Source organism: Aotus nancymaae, unplaced genomic scaffold (genome assembly GCF_030222135.1).
Source record: "Aotus nancymaae isolate 86718 unplaced genomic scaffold, 86718_ANA_hifiasm-v0.15.2.pri h1tg000014l, whole genome shotgun sequence".
In the NCBI taxonomy this organism is placed as follows: Eukaryota; Metazoa; Chordata; class Mammalia; order Primates; family Aotidae; genus Aotus; species Aotus nancymaae.
Genome location: NW_026988425.1, coordinates 50007593 through 50034904, shown reverse-complemented (window position 1 = coordinate 50034904; position 27312 = coordinate 50007593). Strand labels below are relative to the sequence as shown.

Sequence of the window (27312 nt, the reverse complement as noted above, 5' to 3'; positions counted from 1 at the left end):
AAAGTTGATATTATGCTAAATAAAGCTTTTGTCTTTTAAAAATAACATTATGCCGGCCGGGCGCGGTGGCTCAAGCCTGTAATCCCAGCACTTTGGGAGGCCGAGGCGGGTGGATCACGAGGTCAAGAGATCGAGACCATCCTGGTCAACATGGTGAAACCCCGTCTCTACTAAAAAAAAAAAAAATACAAAAAAATTGGCTGGGCATGGTGGCGCGTGCCTGTAATCCCAGCTACTCAGGAGGCTGAGGCAGGAGAATTGCCTGAACCCAGGAGGCGGAGGTTGTGGTGAGCCGAGATCGCGCCATTGCACTCCAGCCTGGGTAACGAGCGAAACTCCGTCTCAACAACAACAACAAAAAATAAATAAAATAACATTATGCCTTTGGGAGGCCAAGACGGGTGGATCACGAGGTCAAGAGATCGAGACCAACACGGTGAAACCCCGTCTCTACTAAAAATACAAAAAATTAGCTGGGCATGGTGGCGCGTGCCTGTAATCCCAGCTACTCAGGAGGCTGAGGCAGAAGAATTGCCTGAACCCAGGAGGCGGAAATTGCGGTGAGCCGAGATCGCTCCATTGCACTCCAGCATGGATAACAAGAGCGAAACTCCATCTCAAATAAATAAATAAATAAATAACATTATGCAATCGGCATCTATCCCCTTCTATTAATAATTCTCTGAAACATGATTTTTAAGGTTCATGATATTCTACTTTATGGATGAACGTAATTTTTTGACTTATGTTCTATTATTGCACATTCACAGCATTACAGTAGGTAGCTAGTCAGGCTTTAGTGGGACAAGCGAGGGCTCCCCCTACACCTCACCAGGAAAGTCATGGGACCATCAGGTGATGGATGGTCAGACAGTTGTCATGCTGCCTTGCAAACCTAATAATTAGTTGCAGCCAGCGCCATGAAAAAGCAGTTTCCCAATAAATAAAAACACTGGTGATTGGTAGCTTCCCAATAAGATCTCAGGAATTGGGCCAGGAACAATGGATCATGCCTGTAATCCCAGCACTTTGGGAGGCCAAGGTGGGTGGATCACAAGGTCAGGAGTTCAAGACCAGCCTGGCCAACAGTGAAACCCCGTCTCTACTAAAAATACAAAACTTAGCTGGGCGTGGTGGTGGGTACCTGCAGTTCAGCTACTTGTGAAGCTGAGGCAGGAGAATCACTTCAATCCTGGAGGCAGATGTTGCAGTGAGCCAAGATTGTACCACTGCATTCCAGCATGGGCAATACAGCGACACTCTGTCTCAAAAAAAAAAAAAAAAAAAAAAAAATCTCAGGAATTGGGCAAGTGGGCTCAAGCATGGGCATTAAGAGGCAAAATAGCAGAAAGTAACTGGTATATGAGCTTCTGGGCCATTCCACTGTAAAGGGGAAGAACATTCAGGTGAGCATGCATAGGACTCCAGTAAACACACTGCACTGCTCACCTCCTAAGTGCTAGCAGGCCACTGTGCACGTGGACAGCTCACCATAGGGAAACAGGATGTAAGATGCCAGAAGTAGGCCAGCATAGAAAACCCTAAGTCCAAGGTCAAACGGAGACTTGACCTCCAAGATGTCCATTTGGCCCTCTTCCAAGTGTTCTTTACCTTCTTTCCATTCCTGCTCTAAAGCTTTTTAATAAACTTCTGCTCCTGCTCTTAAACTTGCCTCAGTTTTTTCTTCTGTCTTATGCCCTTCAGTTGAATCAGTTGAATTCTTTCTTCTGAGAAGGCAAGAATTGAGGTTGCTGCAGACCCATACAGATTTGCTGCTGGTAACTCAGATAACTTCCACCATTAACAATAGTGTTTCTAATTTTTCATTTAAAACTCCTTGAAGACAAAGGCTGGTCTTGATCACAGAGTCTGGAATTAACCCCTGACATTTAGCAGTTATCAAATATTTGTTAAGTGAATGAGTAAATGGATGATAGTCGAATCTTCCTTTATATCTCTGATGGTTTCCTTAGACCCCTTAGCATAGGCTGATGGGGTAAAAGGGCATGCCCATTTTTTGGGCTGCTGTCACACAGTGCCATTTTGCTTTCCAGAAAAGTTATACAAATTTTAGTTTCCATCAACATTGTATGGAATACCCCTCTCACCACACTCTTCCTAGCTAGAATTGAATAGTATTATCCTTTTAGTCTTTGTAATTCTTTTTTAAAAATTTTTAATTTTTGTAGGTACATAGTTGCTATATATATTTATGGGGTATATGAGCTGTTTTGATATAAGCATGCAATGTGAAATAAGCACATCACAGAGAATGGGGTCTTTGTAATTCTTGAAGAGTTTTGGAAAGTAAAATCCCTACTGAGAAACTTGGACTTTAAAACATTAACTAGGTAAAAATATTCAGAAAGCTCTTGGTAGCTACTCAAAAAATAATTTGTACTGATACCTGAACTAAGGGGTGGTCATCAATCCATGTGGCCACTCAGTAAGTAGAGCTGTATACAATAGACATATTAAATGTTTCCATAAAATTACTGATATGTATTGAGAATAAGTATTGTTTAAAGTATTTTTAGGTGAATCATTTTGTTGAATCCTCTCAACCACCTAACATTTATTATATCCATTCTACAGAAGATAAAACTGGTATTGGAAAAGGTAAAATAACTTTCTAATAAGAAGCCAATCTAAGACTCATTTGTATCCACACCAAAGTTCCTGCCCTTACTCATTACACTAAACTACCTCCAGTCAGAATAAGCACAAATACCTACTGTAGTTACACTTAACTCTAATACTCTATCACCAAGGAGACAGAAAGTATTAATTGTTCCTCTGAATAAAAATTGCTCTCCGAATTTCTCATTAAGAATTGATGTATATCAAGTGACATCAGCAAAATGGCAGACTAGGTAGCTCCAAGTTCTTGTTATCCCATGAAAACAAGATTCGCCTCAGTTTTTTCTTCTGTCTTATGCCCTTCAGTTGAATCAGTTGAATTAAAAAAAAAAAAATTCAGAAGCTAGCTGAACTAAACTTGTAGGAGCTCTAAAAATCAATCCAAGGTTTATAAACATTATAAACACCAAATCAAGACAAAGTCACCTTCATAGTGGCAGGAAAATAGTTTTGTGGCTGTCTTACTTGCCCTTGCCCCACCTTCTCCCTGAAACATCAGTGGTCTTGGTTTGGAGAAGGTGGTACCTCAGCTCCTATTTCCCTTCCACCAACTGGAGGGAGCAGAGCACACTTATTTACATTCCAACCTATCTGACGGCAAACTAAAGGACTGACAATATCCTTATCAAAATTGCAGCTGACTTCTTTGCAGAAATTGACAAGCTAATACTAAAATTTATATGGAAATGCAAGGGACCCAACAGCTAAAACAATCTTGAAAAAGAACACAGTTGGGGGACTCACTTTTCCAATTTCAAAACTTATCATAAGCCTATGGTAATCAAGACAGTATAGTATTGGCCTAATGACAAAAATACAATTAAATGGAATAAAACTGAGAACCCTGAAAAATGCCTTACATTTATGGTAAATAAATTGATTTTTACAAAGGTGCCAAGACAATTCAACAACATGCGGAGGGTACGATGGCAGAAATCATCTTTTCAACAAATGGTTCTACGATGAGTGGATATCCACATGCAAAAGAATACAGTTAGACCCCTACTTAACACCATATACAAAAATTAACTCAACATGGATCAGTGATTCAAATGTAGGAACTAAGACTTCAAAACTCTTAGAAAAAACTATAGCAGTAAATCTTTCTAATCTCAGGTTAGGCAATGTTAGATATGACTCCTAAAGTACAAACAATCAAAGAAAAAATACGTACTTTTTTAACTTCATATAACTATTGTTCTGCCTTAACCATTTAAAAAGTAAAAGAAAACACAAAAACAGGGAGGAAATATTTGCAAATTATATATCTGATAAGAAACTTGTACCAAGAATACATAAAGAATTCTTAAAACTCAACAATAAAAAGACAACCCAATTATAAATAGGCAAAGGATTTGAATAAACATTTCTCTAGAGAAGATATATCAATGGGCAATAAACACACGAAAAATTTTCAACATCATTAGACATTGGATAAATGCAAATCAGAACCACAACAAGGTACCACTTCATACTCACTTAGGATGGCTACAATAAAAAAAGATGGACAATAACAAGTGTTGGTGAGGGTATGCAGAAATCGTAACCTTTATAAATTACCAGTGGGAATGGTAAATGGTGTGGCCACTTTGATAAAGTTTAGCAGTTCTACCAAAAGTTAAACATTGAGTTACCATGTGACTCAGCAATTTCACTAGGTATATATCTAAAAGAATTGAAACATAAGTCCACACAAAAATTTGTATACAAATATTCACAGCAACATTATTCATAATAATCAAAAGGTAGCAACAAGCCAAATGTCCATAAACAGATGTGTCAGTAAAGAAAATGTGGCACATCCATCCAGTGGAATATTATTTAGCTATGAAAAGAAATATAGTACTAATACATGCTGCAACATTGATGAATCTTGAAAACATTATGCTAAGTGAAAGAAATTAGATACAAAGACCATATATTATATCATATTTATATAAAAATGTATAGGCAAATCCATATAGGCAGAAAATAGATTAGTGGTTGCCAGAGAAGGGAGGAAAGAGAAAACAAAGGATTGGGGACTGACTGTTAATGGGTATGAATTTTCTTTTGAGGGCAATAAAAATGTCCTGGAATTAGACAGTGGTGACGTTTGTACAACTTTGTGAATATGACAAAAACCACTGTATACTGTATACTTTAAAAAGGTGAAATTTACATAATGTGAATTCTATCTCAATAAAGTTATAATTTTAAAAGGATATGGTGAAAATGAGTCTTTGAAAAAGATTTTTTTTAAAGTCAAAAGTAGTGAGGCATTTTTAAAAATAAGAATTTTATGATCTTTTCCTTTATAAGCAATGACATTGGCAGGGTGGGGTGGTGGGGAGATACCTTTTTGCTTTTTGAGTGCAATTACAAACTACAAGAGGAAACCAGTGGCCCACAAAATAGCTCTTGTTTCTCATTCCTTTTTTCTCATTTGGTCAATTAATCCTTCCTTCCTTCCTTCCTTCCTTCCTTCCTTCCTTCCTTCCTTCCTTCTTCCTTCCTTTCCTTTCTTCCTTCCTCCCTCCCTCCCTCCTTTCCTTCCTTCCCCACTTCCTTTCTTCTTTAATTAGAAGATTAATTTTCTGTATACCCATAACACGTTATATCCTTGAACTTGATGAGTCTACTTTTGAGTCCATAGATACCTTTTTAACAAAGAAGAAGGAGGTAAACATTTACTAAAGAGTATATAAGAATATCAAATAACACTTACCTATGCCCTCTAAGTGCCAATATGTCATATCAGATGTAATTACACCATCTGCATTTTGAGCTTCCACCTCAATGGTGCAATTATCTGGGTTCGTTATTCTTGGAAGGAAAAAAGAGCACGAAGCACGATTTTCACTTGTAGAACTATTGGTTGTACAATTATCATGCTTTTTTCCATAAGCGCTTTGAAGGAAAAAGTGATTCAATATGAATTTAGTACAATGGTTTGGAAACATAGCCGTACTTAATGTATTAAGCAGTATTTGTTAGTTTTACTCTGGGTTTCTCTTGAGAATTGTATAGTCCGGGATATTTGGTTTTCCTCTTTCCAAATTCCTTTCTCACCTTCAAGGAAAGGTAAAGGTTACCTGTTTTCAGCCACCTGAGATGCTTCAGGAGCCATAAAAACCTCTTTAGATCCCTGTAAGCCATGAAAAGCTACAGCAGCAATGCATGTCCTATTGGCAAGAAATCATGAGTAGGCCCCTGAAAACTCCAGATTCTAGCCTTAAAAATTTATTCTTTTACATATGTATATAAAAATTTATTCATATATATGAGGATTTGTTAAATAAATTATGGCAGATACAAAATCGAATTTAAAATGATGGTTTTTAATATACTGTATTTATTGATATGGAAAGATGTACCTACTGCTGGTGAAAAAAGTAGGATGCATATCATATATAGAATGATCACAGTTACATAAACATATAGATATTTACATAACTATTTGTGGCGATATCTAGAGAGATCATCAAAATGTTCAAGCTGTTACCTTTGGCCGTGTGGATTCTGGGTAACTTTTTACATTCTTTATAATTTTTCAGGTTGAAATTTTGAACACTGGTATATACTGTTTTCAGAAAATTCTTTAAAACAAATGATAGATAGATAATATCAAGTTGTAACTTAACAAAAACAAACACACATATTAGTAAAAATCAGATGGGTGGTTCCAGCTTTAGTCCGTATGGTTCTGGGGACTGCGGAGATAAAGCAGGCTGAAAACAGAAAAGAAGGCCCACCTTGCAAAGTACCAGGGTTTCCTGATGTGCGGGAAGGAATCAGAGCTTAGACACATAGAATCATGGCATTTTGAAACTAAAAAGGGCCTCAAGAGTGGTTGATGGTTATTTTACAGCACAAAAATGGCCTCCAGGGCAGCATGTCATGGTCAGAAGTACAAGTTCTAGAATCAGACCAGGTTTGAATCTTGGCTTTGCCCCTATTAACTGTGTGACTTGGGCAAGTTCTTTAACCTCTCTGCACCTTAGTTTTCTCATCTATAAAACGAGGACAGTGATATATCTATAGCATAGGGTTATGAGGATGAAATGAGCTAATACACATAAGGCACTTTTAGAATGTCCAACACAGAGTCAATAAACGTGAGCTGTTATTATTACTATTACTGTAGTTGAATATTTCTGCATTTATTCATGCTGTGACCTTTGAGAAATAGCCTTTCTTTCCTTTTCTACACCTCTAGACCTCCTTTGAGCCTCAGTTCAAAAATCACTATCTCCATGAGGGCATCCCCAACTCCTCCTTTCCCCCTCCAGGAAAAATTCTTTCCTACTGTTTCTGGACAGCAGAAGGTTTTTGGCTTATTCCATGATCCACCGTAAAGTGCTTCCAGGTTGGCCATCTGCAGGGAAACCCTTCCACTTTGCTTGGAAGAGATACTCTTAGTGATAAACTCACAAAAATGCAAAATGCTTAGGAGTTCTGGAGAGCCTAGCAGGCCTGAGGCCATCAAGGGGAGCTGGGTATAGGCCTGGGGGAAGACCCAGGGGTTTTCTGTTTCTCTAAAACCAACTGGTGATAATAATGACAACCCAAAGGGAAAGGAGGAGGAAAGGGGGAAATGTCTCTATAAAACACAAAAATAGGAGTAAACCAGGTACCCAGATTCTCATTCTACTAGTAATTGATATTCAACACTGGTATTAGAACTGACAAATCTGGAAGAAAAGTCATTTGGATCATGGGTTATTGCACCTTTATCATCCTTATTTTCTAAAACAGGGATGAGCAAATGACAGCCTGAGGTCAAATATAGCCCATCTCTTGTTCTTGCGCAGCCTGTAGGCTTAAAACTATTTACATGTTAATGGTTGAAAAAATAAATAAAACAAAGAAAAATAGTTTGGAGCATGTGAAAATTATATGAAATACCACATTTCAGTGTCCATGGATGAAGTTTTATTGGAAAGCAGCCACAACCATTGGTTTATATATTGCCTATAGCTGTGTGAATGCTGTAACAGCAGTGTTGAAAAGTTTTGACAGGGACCAATCTCCTTCTAAATATTATTATATTTACCATCTGGCCCTTTACAGGAGAAGTTTGCTGATTCCTGTTTTAAAGCATCTCTCTGACCTAGGTCCTTGTAACTATATCAGTGCTGCAGAGACTACTGCTTGCTTTTTTTCATTTCTTCCACTGTAAAACATAAAGTGGACTTCCCTTGCAACATGAGATTTTGCTTAAAAACAAAGAATTTGGAATCACAGACTGTTTTGAAATGAAAAAGGCTAAAAAGATCATCTCACAATGCTTCCCAACATGGGTCCCCTTATTCATTTTTCACAGGAAGGAAGTAATGAGCTATGCTCAAACTTTTTGTTAAAAAGGAAGGGCACAGTGGCTCACCCCTGTAATCCCAGCACTTTGGGAGGCAGAGGTGGGTGGATCATTAGAAATCAAGAGTTCGAGACCAGCCTGGCCAACATGGTGAAATCCTGTCTCTACTAAAATGCAAAAGTTGGCCAGGCATAATGTTGTGCACCTCTAATTAATTCCAACTACCTGGAAAGCTGAGGCAGGAGAATCACTTGAACCTGGGAGGTGGAGGTTGCAGTGAGCTGAGATTACATCACTGCACTCCAGCCTGGGCAACAGAGTGAGATTGTCTCAAAAAAAAAAAAAAATTAACCTGCAAATATTGACTTAAAACATCTAGCTTTTGGCTAGAATTATAATTAAAAATTATAAAATTTTCATTCTACAGAATTGGAATAAAGAGGGATGGCTGAGGTAGTGAAAAAAAAAAATGGGGAATCATTGTCCTGTGGAATACTGTTTGACAGAGGTCACATAGCAAGTTAGTGGCAGACCATGGTCAGTCACCTCTTAGTTCTGGGTTTACAATCCTGTATACTATATCTGGATCCAGAAAGAATGAACAGTGTTATAACAAATTCTGGAAAGAGGCAGGGTATAGTTGGGTGTAGTAAATAAACAGATTTTTCCACTGTGCTTATAACTGGTGACTGATCTCAGCCAATGGGGAATCCAGGAGGAGGTCACCATTGGCTATGCCTCCCTTCCCTCTGCAGCTGCAGATCCACAAGCCACTGGATGCACATAGTGGTCACCCAGAAACTGTCACTGAGGAAACTTTTTACTTCATATGCAACATGAATCATGAATGAATCAGGAGCCTCTACCTCCCCCATGCACCCACTGGTAAAACACAAGCTTCTGTACTTACTAAGTTCTCCTAACTGTGTACTGGGTATAACTGGTTTCCTCTCCTGGACTCCAAGTGCAAGTTAAATTTTTCCTATAGTAGTAGACACAAGAAATGTTCTCAGGTTTAGCAGGCAGAGCTAAATAAACAACAAAAAAAACACACACAAACACAAAAATTTCAGTACACAATAAATATTGCCAACATTGAACATTTTAATGGAAAATAGGCTGATCAAAAGCTAGATTTTTTTGGTTACTTGCTAGGTGTAATGGGTTTTCCCAATCAGGTTTGATGGAAAGACTCTAAGTTCATCTTTTTAATTATTCCCTTTGAAGAGCTAGATTTCTACTTTTTTTTTGGAGATGGAGTCTCGCTCTGCCACCCAGGCTGTAGTGCAGTGGTGCAATCTCAGGTCACTGCAACCTCCGCCTCCTGGGTTCAAATGATTCTGCTGCCTCAGCCTCCTGGGTAGTTGGGACTACAGGCGTGTGCCACCACACCCGGCTAATTTTTTGTATTTTTACTAGAGACGGGTTTCACCGTGTTAGCCAGGATGGTCTCAATCTCCTGACCTCATGATCTGCCCCCCTTGGCCTCCCAAAGTGCTAGGATTACAGGTGTGAGACACCGTGCCCGGCCTAGATTTCTACTTTTTAAGAAATCCTTTTTTACAATCTTACTTAAAAGTAACATTTGAGAAGCAAGAATTTTTAAAACACCAAGTAAATATAAAGTATTTGTGACATACTCAGTAAAGCATCAAATGGTAGCATCATTCTGGATAATCCACGTAAATGACGAGAGCATAAGCAAGAGATACAACCATGCCACACTTCAACCATGTGTATCAACAATTTTCTTTCCCAGAAGATTGTACAATAGAAAAATTTATGAAATACCTTCAACTGTATCTTCATATCTTATAAATCTTGCTCCCGATAGCTTCCCACCCCATAGCATCCACACTTCCGTAGGGAAACCAGATACTACCCTCTAGAACAGTGACCTAGACCTTTAAGGGGTCTATGGGTAGAATCCCCATGAACTTAAATGGGGAAAATTTACATCTTTTTCACTAATCTACTGGTGAAATTTAGAATTTCCTTCCATCATAAATGTAATCAACAAACTACAGCAATAGTGTCATTGCCTGTGACTTTGTCACCATTATAAATCACAAATATTATCATATCATATTTTGATTGCTGCAGATACCTTAAAATACTTACATGGTTTAGCTGTGTTCCCACACAAATCTCAACTTGAATTGTATCTTCCAGAATTACCACGTTATTGGAGGGACCCAGGGAAAGGTAACTGAATTACAGAGGTCGGATTTTCCTGGGCTATTCTCGTGATAGTGAATAAGTTTCATGAGATCTGATGGGTTTATCAGGGCTTTGCACTTTTACTTCTTTCTCATTTTCTCTTGCTGCTGCCATGTAAGAAGTGCCTTTTACCTCCCACCATGATTCTGAGGCCTCCCCAGCCATGTGGAACTGTAAGTCCAATTAAACCTCTTTTTCTTCCCAGTCTTGGGTATATCTTTATCAGCAGCATGAAAATGGACTAATACAAATATGAAAAATATTATCACTATTTCTGAATTAAAATAATTATTAATAGTAGACTTAAATTAAGGCAATTATTAGCTCTTCTTATTTAATGTGTTAATAAAGAAGACCACATATTACCAGATCACAAATTTGTTTCTTTAATATTTTGATATTTCATTTCAGTATATTTTGGTTCCTTTGTAATCCTATTTATTTTATGTATTTACAAACATTGTTTTGAGAATTAGCCCATGGCTTCACTAGATGACCAAGGGGTTGATCATAAACACACACATACACACACACACACAACTAAGAACTAAGAGCAGTTTTAGACTAAGGGCCATGTTCAGCTCTGAGGCTTATACTTACTTCTTTGTTGAGCCTTTGGCAAGACCATAGTCTTAAGAAGCAGGCAGTTTTGAGAGAGGAGGGCAACTTCCTAAATTACCTTTACATATCAAAGGAAGCTCTAGTGCTTCCTAGGAAGGAAGTCTCTACCAGACAAAAAGTAGGAACAAGTTGATCATTTTTAACAAGTAAGTATGAGGGCAGGGATGGAAGAGAATGAAAGGAAGGTAGAGCAAAGAATTCTGATGTCAGTGTTCTTGATAGAGCGGTATAAACATGTGGATAGGTCCCATGCACCAAGGTCATCTGGCTGGTAGCCTATTTTGCCAGGTACAGCAAGCCTGGGGAGGTCGCCAGGCTGTAATCTAGCAGGGTTCCTCAACCGCTGGGCAAGGTACGGGTCCATGGCTTGTTAGGAACTGGGCCACACAGCAGGAGGTGAGCAGCAGGTGAGCAAGCTTTACGGCCTGAGCTCTGCCCCCTCAGAACAGCAGCAGCATTAGATTCTCATAGGAGCTGAACCCTACTGTGAATTGCACATGGGAGTTTGCTTGCTCCTTATGAGAATCTAACTAATGCCTGATAATCTGAGGTATAACAGTTTCATTCTGAAACCATCCCCCCACTCAAAACCCAACCCCCTGTCCATGGAAAAATTGTCTTCCACGAAACCAACCAGTCTCTGGTGCCAAAAAAGAGTGGGGACCACTAGTCTAGGGGAAGCCTCATGTTCCACTAAGCACCAACTCTGTGGTGGCATGGAAGTCCTAACAATGTGCTGGCAGAAGGTGGCCTGGTGCAGCTCTTCAGGTGAGCTCCATGCAGGTGAATGTAGCACACAGGGATCCAGAACTTTCCCTGTGCCCTCAAAGTGGGGGGTGAGGATACAGCTATGAGACTGAAGCAGGCCTGGGATTAAGATGAAGCAGCTTCCATATACACAGGAACTTAAGGACCACAAGCAAACAACTGGAGCATAAGCTTCAGGAGGAGGCGTTGGTATGGTGGCCCAAAGCACAGGCAAAGCCAGCTGTCCCACGGCAGATGGCAGAGGGGGATCAGACCACACTGGACAGTTCAGGGGAGACAGAGGGCAACAGGGGGACTTGCTCCCATGGATCCAGAGGCCCTTCCCAAGACTGCAGTCATGTAAACCTTGCTCATATATTTAGACACCATCTTAAAGAGGAGCAGAGGGAGGAACCCCAAAGAGAGCGAGTTAGCCAAAGACACCTTCTACCAGAAGCAATGACACAATGTTAACAAATTAAAGTGCTACCCACACCCTCCTCTTCCTCACCCTTGCCTGACTGTCCAGTGGTGGGGGACTTTTGAAATTGATTTGTTTGATGATAGAAAATAGGGACATTCTATTTCTCTGCACATCTGAATAATATTATATATATTTCCACTCTGTCAGAGGTATTACCCTATAACAAGAAGGTGGCGTAAAGGGGTTCCAGAATGGATGGCATTAGTTGTTTTAAGTTTGGAACTTTAAAAGGGCTGTACATGTGTGTGTTTGTATATATATTCATGTATTTGGTCTATGAACTGAGCATTGTCTATATGGGTAAAGAAGCCACTGAGAATGACAAATGAGGGTGAGGGAGAGCTAGGTGGCTTCCTGTTGTGACAACATTTCTAGCTCTCTCTAGAGAAGCTGCCTTCCTCCTAGTCCTGCACATGAGCCTGGCGCTCGTAGCACCCATCCAACAAGCAGTTCAAAGGCTTTCTATCTTTGCTACTTGCACACTGAAAACCATGACAAAGCCAGTGACTCCAGATCCAAATGCTTAAAAAGACCAAAGTTAACTGGATCTGAATCAAATAATACTGCATGTTACATAGAGATTGAAAGCTACACCATTAACATTTCTCAGAGAGCCCATACAGCTTGGAATCCTCTCTGGGGATGTTTGGGGTAAGCAAGCAGAATGTTAAGAAACCCCATGCCTCCCAACTGTCAGGAGGAATGTGCAAAGTCCTCCAAGGGGTAAACCACGGGTTAGCTCACAACACCCAGGAGGAATAACTCACACACTGGCCCACTCACTCTGTCTCCGTGGCTCACAGATAAGGGCAGTGCATGTAAGGTGCATGTGTATATGTGTGTGTGTGTATGGGTTGTGTGTGTAGTGTGTGGTGTGCATGTAATGTGTATAATGTGTGCGATGTGTGTGTGGTATGGGTAGTATGTGCATAGTATATGTGTGAATGGTACGTGTGTGTGGTATGTGTGTACTGTGTATGTGGCATGTGCAGGATATGTGTAGTATATGTGTGGTATATATGCAGTGTGTATGTCTTTTTAAATTTTTTAAATTAATTAATTTATTTATTTTGAGACAGAGTCTCTCTCTGTCACCAGGCGCCAGGCTGGAGTGCAGTGGCACCATCTTGGCTCACTGCAACCTCTGCCTCCCAGGTTCAAGCAATTCTCCTGCCTCAGCCTCCCTAGTAGCTGGGACTACAGGCGTGCAGCACCATGCTCAGCTAATTTTTTGTATTTTTTAGTAGAGATGGGGTTTCACCATGTCGGCCTGGATGGTCTTGATCTCTTGACCTCGTGATCCGCCCGCCTCAGCTTCCCAAAGTGCTGGGATTACAGGTGTGATAAAATTTTTAAATTTATTTATTTTTGAGATGGAGTCTCATTCTGTCACCCAGGGTAGAGTGCAGTGGTGTGATCTCAGCTTACTGCAACCTCCGCCTTCTGGGTTCAAGCAATTTCCCTGCCTCAGCTCCTCAAGTAGCTGAGACTACAGGCACCCAGCACCATGCCAGGCTGATTTTTGTATTTTTAGTAGAGACAGGGTTTCACCATATTGGCCAGGCTGGTCTTGAACTCCTGACCTTGTTATCTGCCCACCTCAGCCTCTGAAAGTGCTGGGATTACAGGCGTGAGCCACTACGCCCAGCCTGTGATGTGTTTATAATGCATATATAGTATGTGTCTGCTGGAGGGTGTGTGTTGGGGTGTTTGTGTGGTATGTTACATGTGTGGTGTGTGTAGTGTGCATGATATGTTTATACTGTGTATGTAGTGTGGTGTGTGTGGTATGTTTATGGTGTGGGCGTGCTGTGTGTGATGTATATGTGCAGTATGTATGGTTGTATGGCGTGTGTGTGTCTGTGTGTATATATGTGGGTCTATCCTTAGTCTCTGGCCAAGTTTCTTAAAAATATTCACACAGGGGTAGCCTGCTCCATCCCCATTTCACTCATACTCGTCACACTAACTCGCAGGAGGATTTCAAAGTTGATTCCTGGCCAGAGAACAAGGAAACAAGAAGCTCGTCCCTGTTCCCCAGAATAGTCTTAGTCTTTTTTTTTAATTTTACTTTAGGTGCATACTATATCTGGCATTTCTCCCCATGTTATCCCTCCCCACGCTCCCCACCCTCCCCACCTCCCACTGTCCCTCCCGTAGCCACCCCCAACTGCCCCCAGTGTGTGATGCTCCTCTCCCTGAGTCCACATGTTCTCATTGTTCAACACCCACCTATGAGTGGGAACATGTGGGGTTTGGTTTTTTTGTTCTTGTGTCAGTTTGCTGAGAATGATGGTTTCCAGATTCATCCAAGTCCCTATAAAGGACACGAACTCATCATTTTTTATGGCTGCATAGTATTCCATGGTGTATATGTGCCACATTTTCTTTGTACAGTCTATCATTGATGGGCATTTGGGTTGGTTCCAGGTCTTTGCTATTGTAAACAGTGCTGCAATGAATATATGTGTGCATGTGTCTTTATAGTAAAATGATTTATAGTTCTTTGGGTATATACCCAGTAATGGGATTGCTGGGTCAAATGGAATTTCTATTTCTAGATCCTTGAGAAATCGCCACACTGTCTTCCACAATGGTTGAACTTATTTACACTCCCACCAACAGTGTAAAAGTGTTCCTATTTCTCCACATCCTCTCCAGCATCTGTTGTCTCCAGATTTTTTAATGATTGCCATTCTAACTGGCGTGAGATGGTATCTCAATGTGGTTTTGATTTGCATTTCTCTAATGACGAGTGATGATGAGCATTTTTTATATGTTTGTTGGCCTCATATATGCCTTCTTCTGAAAAGTGTCTGTTCATATCCTTTGCCAACTTTTGAATGGGCTTATTTGTTTTTTTCTCATGTATCTGCTTTAGTTCTTTGTAGATTCTGGATATTAACCCTTTGTCAGATGGGTAGATTGCAAAAATTTTTTCCCATTCTGTTGGTTGCCAGTTCGCCCTAATGGTGGTTTCTTTCACTGTACATAAGCTCTGAATTTTAATTAGATCCCATTTGTCTATCTTGACTTTTGTTGCCATTGCTTTTGGTGTTTTAGTCATGAAGTCCTTGCCTATGCCTATGTCCTGGATGGTTTTGCCTATGTTTTCTTCTACTGTTTTTATGGTGTTAGGTTTTATGCTTAAATCTTTAATCCATCTGGAGTTAATTTTAGTAGAGGGTGACAGGAAGGGGTCCAGTTTCTGCTTTCTGCATATTGCTAGCCAGTTTTTCCAACACTATTTATTAAACATGGAGTCTTTCCCCATTGCTTGTTTTTGTCAGGTTTGTCAAAGATCAGATGGTTGTAGACGTGTGGCATTGCCTCTGAGGCCTCTGTTCTGTTCCATTGGTCTATGTCTCTGTTTTCATACCAGTTCCATGCTGTTTCGATTACTGTAGCCTTGTAGTATAGTTTGAAGTCCGGCCGTGTTATACTATTCTCATTACGGTCTCCTGCAGTCATATTTTATTTTATTTCCTTTTCATTCTTGCTCTCCCTTGTGTTGGCTGAATCCAAAGCCAGCCACCAAGATATCAGTGTGAAATAGATCCTCATGGATCTAAATACACCCTGGTCAAACCTAAGTGAATCCTGCCCTTTCCTGTTCTTCCTTAAATACCTCTCCTTAGCTTCTTCAAAAGCTTTGGTTAGCATACATCAGAAGCCATAGTCAAAAAGAAAGTCAAATATCTGTTTTTCAGAACTGTTAAGTGTCGCCGGGTGTCAATCATTTTTGGAGCCACCACATGAAGAGTAAGTGGCTCCAAAAATGATTTTCCACACAACCGAGGCTGTTTTTATGAGACTACATTTGTTTTTCCCTTACTGGTTGGCACATGGTGAGAGAGAGCAGTAGTCTTACAAAGGCTCTCTTGATATTGGTGCTACAGAAGAGATTTGTGGTAGATAAAATGAATGCTCACCAATATTTGCAGTGCTCATCAATAGGGTGGCCATGGGATTTGCCTTGGCCTCTGCCATGTGAGAGGAAATGTCCATGTGTTGGTGCATGACTCTCTTCTCTCTCCTCCTCCTGCCACTGCACACCTTGAACACACATGCTGACATGGTGTGTCTGAGGACAGTGGAACCCCACCAGCCTGGGTCCCTACTTACCTGTGATGGACATGTAGTTTGCCATTTTAAATACTAATATTTTAGGCTTATTTATTATTACAGCATAAACAACTTTCCCTGACTAGTATCAATATAACCTGCTCTGAAAATCCAGTAATCTCATACTTGGAGGAGGAATTTAACAGTAGTTTTCCCTAGTTTTGTGTCCTCATGACCTTTTAATTCTGCATATGAGGATTTCAGATTCATCTGATCACAGATTAGGGAGTTGAGGGGAACTGCAATAAAATTGAATCAAATCAACAATCACTTCTACTTTCATGCTTTTCTTTTCCATTTCCAGTGTCAGTTACCTGGAGTGATTCCACATATCTGAACGACCTTGGCTCTGTGTACTAGAACTGCCTTGGCTGGTTGAGCCTACATATCTGTTGTCCTGCCTTCTGCCTTATTGGCAACCAGTGTGCCAATTTTAAGTCTTATTCAACTCTCCATCAGAAGATTGTCACAAACATGGGTAAAATCATGATTGAGCAATGGAGAACACTTCACCTCTGTTGTATTTTCCCCCCAAACCCAGAAATACTTGTCAGTACTCCTCAAGACTGCCAAGTTCATGAATACTAAGGAAAAACTAACAACCTGTCACAGACCAACAGAGACCTGGGAGACATGACAACTCAATGCAATATGGTCTCTAAATTGGATCCCAGAATAGAAAAAAGTCATTCATGGAAAAAACTAGTGAAGTCCAAATAAAATTTGGAATTCAGTCAACAGTAATGTGCCAACATCAGTTTCTTAGTTTTGGCAAATGTATTATGGTATTATAAGATATTAACAATGGAGAAACTGGATGAGGGTAGAAAGGAACTCTCCATGTTATTTTCACAATTTTTCCATAAATCTAAAATTATTCAAAATAGAATTTTTTTTTATAAACACAAACAACTGAAGGTTAGGTTTGCTGGTAACTCCCATCTATCTCTCCCTACACCCTGAAAATACAAACCACAGAAATATTCCCCTATTTCTAGAAATAAGGGAAAAACATTCATGACTTTCCTCTAAGAAAAATTGGGAAATTGTTCTTATCAGAGAATTTCCCATATGCAAGAGGAGCATTTTGCAAAATTATAAAGATGTTCTCCATCTCCCTTCTTCCCTCTATGCTCATATCACTTTGGTGCAGTTGCAGAGTCAGTGTTTTGAAGAACATCTTGACATAGAAGAAGAGCAAGGCTGAGCAGGACCAAGGGAAGGACATTCTAGATGGGAGGAATGGTGGACATTGGAGCCAGTGTTGTAGGAGCTGGTATATATACAGCATAAGAAGAGTGGAAACAGAGATAGAAGACAGAAAAAGACAAATTGAGAAAAAGGATGACTTCATAGGAGCCACAGTGTCTGTAATTAGAAGTTTAGATTGTATGACTGTGAGCATGTGCTGATGAGAGGGAGAGCAACAGTCCTGCCTGCCTGTAGCATCTATTGTCTATCACAGCAGGCCCCTACCTTTCTGGCACCAGGGAGCAGTTTTATGGAAGATAATTTTTCCATGGACCTGGGGGACAGATGGTTTCGGCATGAAACTTCCACCTCAGATCATCAGGCATTAGATTCTCATAAGGAGCATGGAAGCTATTAATAGATCCCTCACATGCACAGTTCACAACAGGATTCATGGTCCGATGAGAATCTAATGCTGCTGCCGATCTGACAGAGATGGAGCTCAGGCAGTAACTTTGGCTCTCCTGCAACTCATCTCCTGCTGGGCGGCCCAGTTCCCAAGAGGTCACAAACCTGTACAAGTCAGCCTGGGGGTTGGAGACCCCTGGTCTATCGAGCACCTGAGTGCCACAGGTGTAACCCCAGGGGGCTAAGGCAGGCCATGCCAGGTCAGAAGTCTGAAGGCATTCTCATTATCTCTGGGTCATGACTGCTCTCTTGGTGACCCCAAATACTACATGTTATGGGCTAAATTATGTCTCTCCAAAATTCATATAATGAAGCCCTAACCCCAGTACCTCAAAATGTGATTATATTTGGAAATAGGTCCTTAAAGAGGTAAGTAAGTTAAAATGAGACTATTACAATGGGCTCTAATCCAATCTCACTGGCCTCCTTAGAAGGAGAGTCACCAGGGTTGTGCAGGCACAGAGGGACGACCATGTAAAGAGGCAGCAAGAGGATGGCCATCTACAAATTAGCCCTGCTGCCACCTTGACAATGGACTTCCAGCCACCAGAACTGTGAGAAAATACATTTCTGTTGCTTAAGCCACCCAGGCTGAGGTATTTTGTTATGGCAGCCCAAGGACACAAATACACTGCATGATGCCTTCTCCACCTTCTTACTACCAGACCAGTGTCTCTGCTATGAATGTTTTTGAAAACATAAGATGTAATCAAACTAATGGATCTTATATCCACAAGTTATTGTATGAATATTAGGCCTGCAGTCTTGAGTTGGAACACTATAGAAATATATTGTTTCATTACTTCCCTTTGTATCCTTGGAATTTATGGTGAATAGTATGAAAACTGCTTATTTTTGTATTTATGTATGTGTATTATATGAAGCCATAACAACAACACAAAAACTATAGAGATAAGCACTTATTACAGTAGTTCCCTTTTATCTGTGGTTTCACTCTCTGTGGTTTCAGTTACCACCCATCTGAAAATGGGTGAGTGCAGTAAAATGAGACATTTAGAGAGAGAGAGAGAGAGAGAGAGAGAGAGAGAGAGAGAGAGAGAGACCATATTCACATAACTTTTTTTTGAGACAGGGTCTTACTCTGGCCAAGGCTGGAGTGCAGTGGCATGATCTCAGCTCACTGCAACCTCTACCTCCCGGGTTCAAGTGATCTTCCCATCTCAGCCTCCCAAGTAGCTGGGATTACAAGCATGCACCACCACACTCGGTTAATTTTTATATTTTTAGTAGAGACGGGGTTTCACCATGTTGGCCAGGCTGCTCTCAAACTCCTGACCTCAAATAATCTGCCCACCTCGGCCTTCTAGAGTGCTGGGATTACAGGTGTAAGCCACTGTGCCCAGCCTCAATTAACTTTTGTTATAGTCGATTTGTTATAATGGTTCTACTTTATTGTTAGTTATTGTTTTAATCTCTTCATGCCTAAACATGCCTAAGCTTCATCATAGGTATAATTGTGAAGGAAAACGTATAGACTATATAGGGTTCGGTACTATCCACAGTTTCAGGCATCCACTGCGGGTGTTGGAACATATTCCCCCACAGATAAGGGAAGACTACTATATTCTAAAACAGTGGATCTCAGCATTTTGGGGGTCATGTCTCCCTTTGAAAATAAGATAAGCCACTTACCACATTTGCACATGCATGAGTATATGTGAAATTGCATGCATGTGCACACACACACACACACATTCAGGGTGTTCACAAGTCCCCTTTTCTATCTGTGGATGGCTATAATCCAGGTGTCCCTTTAAAGTTAACAGCAGTTGTCCAAAGAAGGCAAGAATAATGACATGTTCTGTAAAAGGGCCCAGGCCAACCTACCTGCCAGGCTGAATTTGCAGAGTAAAGGGAACAGCCACAGTGCCCAGGTCCACATCATCCCCAGGTTAACACACGAAGGCTGGGGAGAGAGCTGAAAGTGACATCAGTCAAGAATTGGTTTGCTTCATACCTCTTTTCAAAAGCTGTATTTCCACTGGCAAATAGATTCTGGGGATTTGGGAGGGAGGAAGGATCCTATTTTATTTTATTTTGTTGATTATCATCACCTAGATCCTTCACAATTACTCCATCAACCCCAGTCAACATTTTAAAGATTTGCAATTACAGTACACTTTCCTTTCATCCATAGTCCACTCCACCATGTCTTATGAAAAGTACACTAACTTCCAAGGATACGCTTCAGAAGAAAAATGCACTGTGAGTCTCTGCAGCTCTGAGGCCATCCTCTGGCCTCTGCCTCGGTGCCTAAGCCCTCCAGCCAAATGGAACAACTCACAGTTTCCCCAAGCACCATGCTATGTCACATCTCCATGCTCTGTGCATGCCCACAGTTCTCCCTTCCCCTTATTTCTAACAAGTTAATCATCTTTCCAGACTCATCTCAAGGCTCTCCTTCCCTGAGATGCCCTCTCTGAACTCCCACACAGAGTTAACCAGTTGGTCCCTCCTTTGTGCCCCATGTCCCACTATATCATGTGTTCTGCAGCATCTGTCACAAGAATGGTGGTCAGCAGTTTACCTGACAGCTTCCCTACATACAGGGACCTGCTCCAGAGTGGAGCCTCTCTTCTTCCTCTCTGAAGCCTTGGTATCTAAGGCAGTGCCTGGTCTTGGGTGACAATACTATGTGTGGCATTTACTTGTTTATTGGAACAAAAAGGCTGCTGGCTCTTCATCTCATCTGAGATGAGATGAGATGGTGGGATAGTCTAAGAGTAAAGCAAATGGAAAACCAGAAACTCATTTGAGGAAGAAATAAATGATGTTACATTGCCATCTGCCAGATCATTACAGAAAGAAAAAGAAAAGGGTTCTTTACAAAATAAATTACTTTAGAAAAATGAGCATCCAGCATTTCTGGAGAAAATTAGAAGGATAACATTTTGTCATATATAAACCAGTTAAAATCCTTAACAAATTGGAAATACCTAAGATAATAAAGCAGAGTGAGAACTTGGATCCATAATAATAAAAACACTGAGATGAAATAATACAAGACTGGTTACATAGCAGCGAGTGCTAGTATCACTCAGTAGCAGCAGTTTTCCTCTCAAGAGATAGCCATTTTGATTTAAATGACTATAGAACTCAAAGGAAAACATTTTAATTTTCCAATGAAGGAAAAAATGTGTCTTTAGAAATAACTATAACACTAAGAACATTCTTATCTGTGTCTAATTATTCAGAATGTTGTTTTAATTTTATCCATCTGTTAGGCAGAAGATATGCCTTTAATCTTAGCTCACATTATTTGCAAGTCCTAAAAGCACATGAAAAAGGAACACTATAAAAGCTAAGAGACTATCAAAGCCAAAATGCTGACATTCTTTTTTTTATTTTTTCTTTTTCTTTGAGACAGAGTCTTGTTCTGTAGCCAGGCACCAGGCTGGAGTGTAGTGGCACGATCTTGGCTCACTGCAACCTCTGCCTCCCGGGTTCAAGCAATTCTCCTGCCTCAGCCTCCTGCGTAGCTGGGACTACAGGCGTGCGCCACCATGCCCAGCTAATTTTTGTATTTTTAGTAGAGACGGGGTTTCACCATGTTGGACAGGATGGGCTCAATCTCTTGACCTCGTGATCCACCTGCCTCGGCCTCCCAAAGTGCTAGGATTACAGGCATGAGCCACCACGCCTGGCTGATGCTGGCATTCTTAGTAAGTGAATCAATGAATAATTATGGACGCTAAAATGAAAACTGTTATTCTGCCAAGTGGTTTTGCATTTAAAATCCTATCAGTATCAAATGTCTAATAAAATATTAAAATACTTTTAAGTTAATAGTAATTATTGCTTGACTCCCTTACAATAAAAGTACTCAGCTATTATTTGTGAAATAAAAAAAAAAAAACCTTAGAAAAAAATCAACAGTACTAAATCATCCCAGAGATAAAACTGGAAAAGTGATAGTAGTTGAAGAGTGTGGCATTCTAGAAATTGAGACTGCCTGAGTTCTGGTCCTGGCCCTCTCGCAAACAAACTGGTGACCTCAGGCATTCTTCTATGCATGCAGCACTGTCCCAGTCATGTGTTAGGTGCTTGGAATCAAAGAAAAGCACATCTCTGACTTTAAAGAGCTCATATTCTAGTTCAGTATTTTTAACAAGGGGTAAGGGGGAAAGAGGGAGAGGATGGCAGAAGTATTTTGGAAACTACCAGTTTCAGAGTGAGCCACTGTTACTGAAGACTCTCAGGTCACATTTCTGCAGTAGGTTTGAACAGAAATACGCAGTGATGCCACTTAAGTAACTAGTTGTGTCCTATGTTTAAAGATGTAGGCCAGGGGTGGTGGCACTAGTCCATTTGCAGAGACAGAAGCCTGACCAGTAGTCTCCTATATCACATAGTAAGTGCTGTAGTTACAATAGTGCAATGAGCACAAAGAGCATCTAAGAAAAGAAATGAGCTAATGAGTGTGGGAAGTCAACAAGCCATATCTCTCATTCTAATGCTTGCTTATCCTCCAGAGCCTTTCCCACTTTTTCCTCTCACACTAGAGAACCACCACAAAAAGGACTGCTTGCTGGTAAAAAAATATGAACAAAGGCTGGGTGCCGTGGCTCACGCCTGTAATCTCAGGACTTTGGGAGGCTGAGGTGGGCGGATCACTCGAGGTCAGGAGTTCAAGACCAGCCTAAGCAACATGGTAAAACCCCATCTCTACAAAATAAATAAAAATATTAGCCAGGCATGGTGGCATGTGCCTGTAGTCTCAGCTGTTTGGGAGGCTAAGATGGGAGGATGGCTTGAGCCTGGGAGATCGAGGCTGCAGTGAACTGTGATCCTATCACTGCATTCCAGCCTGGGCAACAAAGTGAGATCCTGTATCAAAAAAAGAAAAAAGAAAAAAGAAAAAAAATGCAAAAAAGGTGAGGTGCCTCCCAGGAGCTTAGAAATAAGTCCAGTTGAGAGTTCAAGGTGACCCTAGTTATCAGTGGTGGGTAGATGTGCAGTTGAAAAGCCTGAGTTCATTCAAGACTCCAGTCAAAGAAACCTGTGTGTAATCTCAGAGAGTTAGATTTGGAAAACCTTCATTGTCATTTAGTTGTAGGAATCTACTCAACTAATTGTATCCTAAACAAAAGACTTTGAGAACAGAAAGGAGAGGTCAGCTTAGAAGGTAAAACAGTGATGGTTAGAAAAGACAGAATTTGGCAGTTTTTATCCAGTACTATCTATGAAAGGAAATTATGAAATTTCCTGTCACTGGAGTGATAGACTCTGACAGGGCAGCCGCAGACCTCACCATGAACCTGATGAAAGATGCTTCAAAACCCAAAATCTCCCTTTCTGATTGCTCTGATTCTATGATGCCCTCTCTGATTACTAATTTAACAGAAGGAGACCCTGAACCTTCCAGGCATTAGAAAGATTTCTCATTGGTTTCAATATATCAGTCTCTTGAAGACTTAAGTGAGGTGAATCAGCCTCCCCAAATCTGGTCCATAAGAAATTCCCAGAGATTCTGCTGTGCTTTTCAGGAGAACCATCAACCATTTCCTGCATCCTTGAGTCATCAGCCTTAACTTTGAAATGCAGTTTTATATAACTGGTCTTCAAAACGGGATCACTTCCTAGAAACAGCCTTACGTTGGTGGGATCTCATTTGAGTCAGCATTTAGCAGAGCTCTAAAATCTTCCAACAACACTACAAACATGCCATACCAAACTAGACTCTTAGAATATACAGTGATGTCACTTAAGTAACTAGTGGTGTCCTATGTTTAAAGATGTAGGACAGGTGCAGTGGCTCACGTGTGCAATCCCAGGACTTTAGGAGGTCAAGGCAGGCAAATCACTTGAAGTCAGGAGTTTGAGACCAGCCTGGTCAGTATGGCAAAACCCCATCTCAACGAAAAATACAAAAATTAGCTGTGCGTGGTAGCCCAAGTTTGTAATCCCAGCTACTCAGGAGGCTAAGGCAGGAGAATTGTTTGATCTCAGGAGGCAGAGGTTGCAGTGAGCCAAGGTTGTACCACTGCACTCCAGCCTGAGTTACAGAGCAAGACCCCGTCTACAAACAAACAAACAAACAGCAACAATAACAACAAACCAACAACAAAAAAGATGTAAACCTAGTAGCAGCTACTGTTTGGAGTAGAATGACTGCAAACAGGTCCAAGCACTTATCACTGGCTATCAGCAGTGGCTGGAAACAGGGGGAGAAGAAGAAAGCAAGGTGAACCACTGCCTCTGCTGGGAGATGCTACACATTTCAGCAAGTTAAATTATCCCTGTTCCCTATATCCTGTCTCACAGGACCAAAGCAAAGGAAATAGAGTGTGGCTGATCTACTCCCTCGCAATCCCCCATCAAATGCACCTCACAAGCTGTTCTTTGGCCATTCTGCTCCCACTCAAGGCTGTGTCCTGGATGCTAAGCTCCAACTCATTTCACTTGTACAACAATGCATCACTATGTGATTTTCCCAGGGCTTGCCTTACTTTGGTTCATTCATTCATACATTCACTCAACTATTATTTGTTGATTACCATTCTGTGCCAAACACTATCTCCCACGGTATAGAACTGGGTTTTTAAAGAATGGCAAATGAGGAGTTCAAGACTAGCCTAGGCAACATAGCAAGGCTCTGTCTCTAAAAAAAATTATTTTTTAAAATCATCTGGGTGTCATGGTGCACACCTGTAGTCCTAGCTACTCGGGAGGTTGAGGTGAGATAATTGCTTAAACCAGGAGATTGAAGCTGCAATGAACTATGATCATACCACTGTACTCCAGCCTGGGCAGCAGAGGGAGACTAGGTCTGAAATTAAAAAAAGAAAAAATGGCAAAGAAGAGGGAGTAACTTCTAGAGTGAGGACTATGGCCATAAGTTCAAGTGCCTGTAGACTCATAACACTGTGAGGGAGAAAGCAAGCAATGCACTGCCCAGCCTCCCTAAAAGAAAGTAGTAGCCTCCCTACTTTTTTTTTTAATTTTTATTTTTTTTGAGACAGAGTCTCATTCTTGTCACCCAGGCTGGAGTGCATTGGTGTGATCTCCGCTCACTGCAACCTATGCCTCCAGAGTTCAAGTGATTCTCCTGTCTCAGCCTCCTGAGTAGTTAGAATTACAGGCGCCCGCCACCACACCCTCAGAATTCCTCACAGACTGGCAGGACTTGGTTTACAATTTTACTTTCACTGATGAAGTAGAAGGGTCGTCTGTTCTCAGTCTCTTTTAAATGTTTATTTGGAGCTTGCAGTAATAATAATAGTCACAATAATAATGACCTTAGATTTACAAGCACTTTATTTTTTCTTTTCTTTTTCTTTTCTTTTTTTTTTTTTTTGAGATGAAGTCTTGCTCTGTCCCCCAGGCTGGAGTGCAGTGGTGCGATCTCAGCTCACTGCAACCTCCAACTCCCAGGTTCATGCAATCCTCCTGTCTCAGCCTCCTGAGTAGCTGGGATTATAGGCGTGCATCACCACACCTGGCTAATTTTTGTATTTTTAGTAGACACGGGGCTTCACCATGTTGGTCAGGCTGGTCTCAAACTCCTGACCTTGTGATCTGCTGGCCTCGGCCTCCCAATGTGCTGGAATTGCAGGTGTGAGCCACTGCGTCTGGCCACAAGCACTTTCATGTATATTAGCTCCTTAGATTCTTGTCACCTTTGAGGTAAATGAGACAGATACTTTTATATTTTCTATTTATATTTGCATATTTTATATTTTTATTTATATTTTTCTGGAGATGGAGTCTCGCTCTGTCTCCCAGGATAGAGTAGAGTGGTGCCATCTCAGCTCACTGCAACCTTTGCCTCGCAGGTTCAAGTGATTCTCCTGCCTCAGCCTCTGAAGTAGCTGGGGCTACAGGTGCCTGCCAACATGCCCGGGTAATTTTTAGTAGAGGCAGGGTTTCACCATGTTGGCCAGACTGGTCTCAAACTCCTGACCTCAGGTGATCCACCCGCCTTGGCCTCCCAAACTGTTGGGATTACAGGTATGAGCCACAGCTCCCGGCCTGCATATTTTATATTTTATTTCTACATTATGTTTTAGGTTGAATCAAATGAAATTGCTATTTTTATGAAGTTGAAAACAGTTCAATATTGGCAATTTCAGCCTAATAAAATAATAACATCCTTACTTTTTTGAATGAGGATATTGATTATATATACATTGCCCAAGAGGAGATTATGTGCTGTCAGAGGACTACATCCAGTTTCAAAGCCTATAAACCCATTTGGGTTGTGGGCTGCCTTCATTCAAAGAACATTCTGAGGCAGCCAGCAGCGAGACTGGCAAAAGGACTGTCATGATGGAACAGTGAGAGCCTGCAAAGTGCTAACTACACTACACAAATTACATCCTGTACTTCTAAAAATCCCTGTAGGGTTTGCATTACTCATCTCTTGTTTACGGATATGGAAACTGAGGCCAAGAGATATATAAGTCATCCAAAAATAATAGTTTGTAAGGAGCATAAATGAAATTCAAATTCACGACTGTCTTATTCTAAACCTGGACTCTTTCCACTAAAATCATGTGGAAGCTATTAGTGATTTACTCTCCCTCAGTGTTCCCTTGCCATGGAATACCAGTACGCACAAGGATTTTCCTCTGAATCCTCTAGTTCTAATTTTCTCTAGCTTAGAGTTTCCTGAAAGGTAAATCCATTATTTTCAGATAATTTTCCCCAATCCTTCACCTCTGACACTCATGATTCCCCATTCTGATCTCAGCATTTTAAAACACTGCCTGCCAAAAGACTAGATTCCCTTAACTATCAACAACCAGTTCAAGGATAAATTTATGTGATGGGTCTGACCCAAAATTGACCATCATGACCCACAATGAAGAAAACAAAAAGACTTTTACAGAGTAGAAAAAGATGATTCAAACTATCACTTTTCTAAATGAGTTGGCACTCACCTTCATGTATCAGGGGATGTTCCACAGATGTTCTGCTGGCTCAAATAATTTGCATCAAAGGCAACTCTGTCTCCCACAGACAAGTCAGAACAGGAAGGACAATCTGGACCTTAATTTATTTATCTGCACTAAGATGTGGGAGTGTTTCCACTCTGACTGTCTGGAGCTTTTCTTTTGCTTTTAAGCCCAGCCCAAGTCAGAGTGGTACTTACCCACTTGTGCTGGGAAATGGGTTGCATTACTGTAACTAAAAACAAAAGCAAAAACAAAAACACTCAACTTTTCAGAGAAAGTGTCATCTGAAAGACCAAACAACTAAAAATGACTAATTTTAAAATTTTTCTCTTTAGGAAATCCTTACAAATGTAGCAATAGCTGAAACATTGAGAGTAAACCTTGAAATGAGAAATGCACAATCTTTAGACAATGAAGGAGAAGGAAAGAAAATAATGGTAGCTGACTCCAAAAAGAGGCTTACAAATTCTTATTTATGTCTAAAGGAAAACACACTGAACTGAGAAACAGGAGCTCCAGCTTAGCCACTAATAATCATCACCATCATTAATAATTTGTGGAGCTCTTACTGTGTGTCAGGCATAGTACTAAGAACTTCACAT

The 27312-nt window shown here is 40.7% G+C and overlaps 1 protein-coding gene across 4 annotated transcripts in view; it reads right to left on the bottom strand.

Annotated features, from left to right (window-relative positions):
* IL31RA (interleukin 31 receptor A) overlaps positions 1-26827 on the bottom strand; it is a 61100-nt gene extending 34273 nt beyond the window's left edge. For 3 of the 4 annotated variants that reach the window (XM_064375983.1, XM_064375984.1, XM_064375985.1), the window contains exons 1-5: positions 26696-26827; positions 25324-25432; positions 19641-19731; positions 8847-8964; positions 5348-5529 (exon numbers count right to left, since the gene is read on the bottom strand). In XM_064375983.1, coding sequence (XP_064232053.1) covers positions 5348-5529; positions 8847-8964; positions 19641-19731; positions 25324-25404 — 472 coding nt within the window. In that variant the 5' untranslated portion in view covers positions 25405-25432; positions 26696-26827. Of the gene's footprint in view, positions 1-5347; positions 5530-8846; positions 8965-19640; positions 19732-25323; positions 25433-26695 lie in introns of those variants that run through there. The other variant, XM_012457298.2, reaches the window with a different exon arrangement.
* Between the last annotated feature and the right edge of the window lie 485 nt (positions 26828-27312).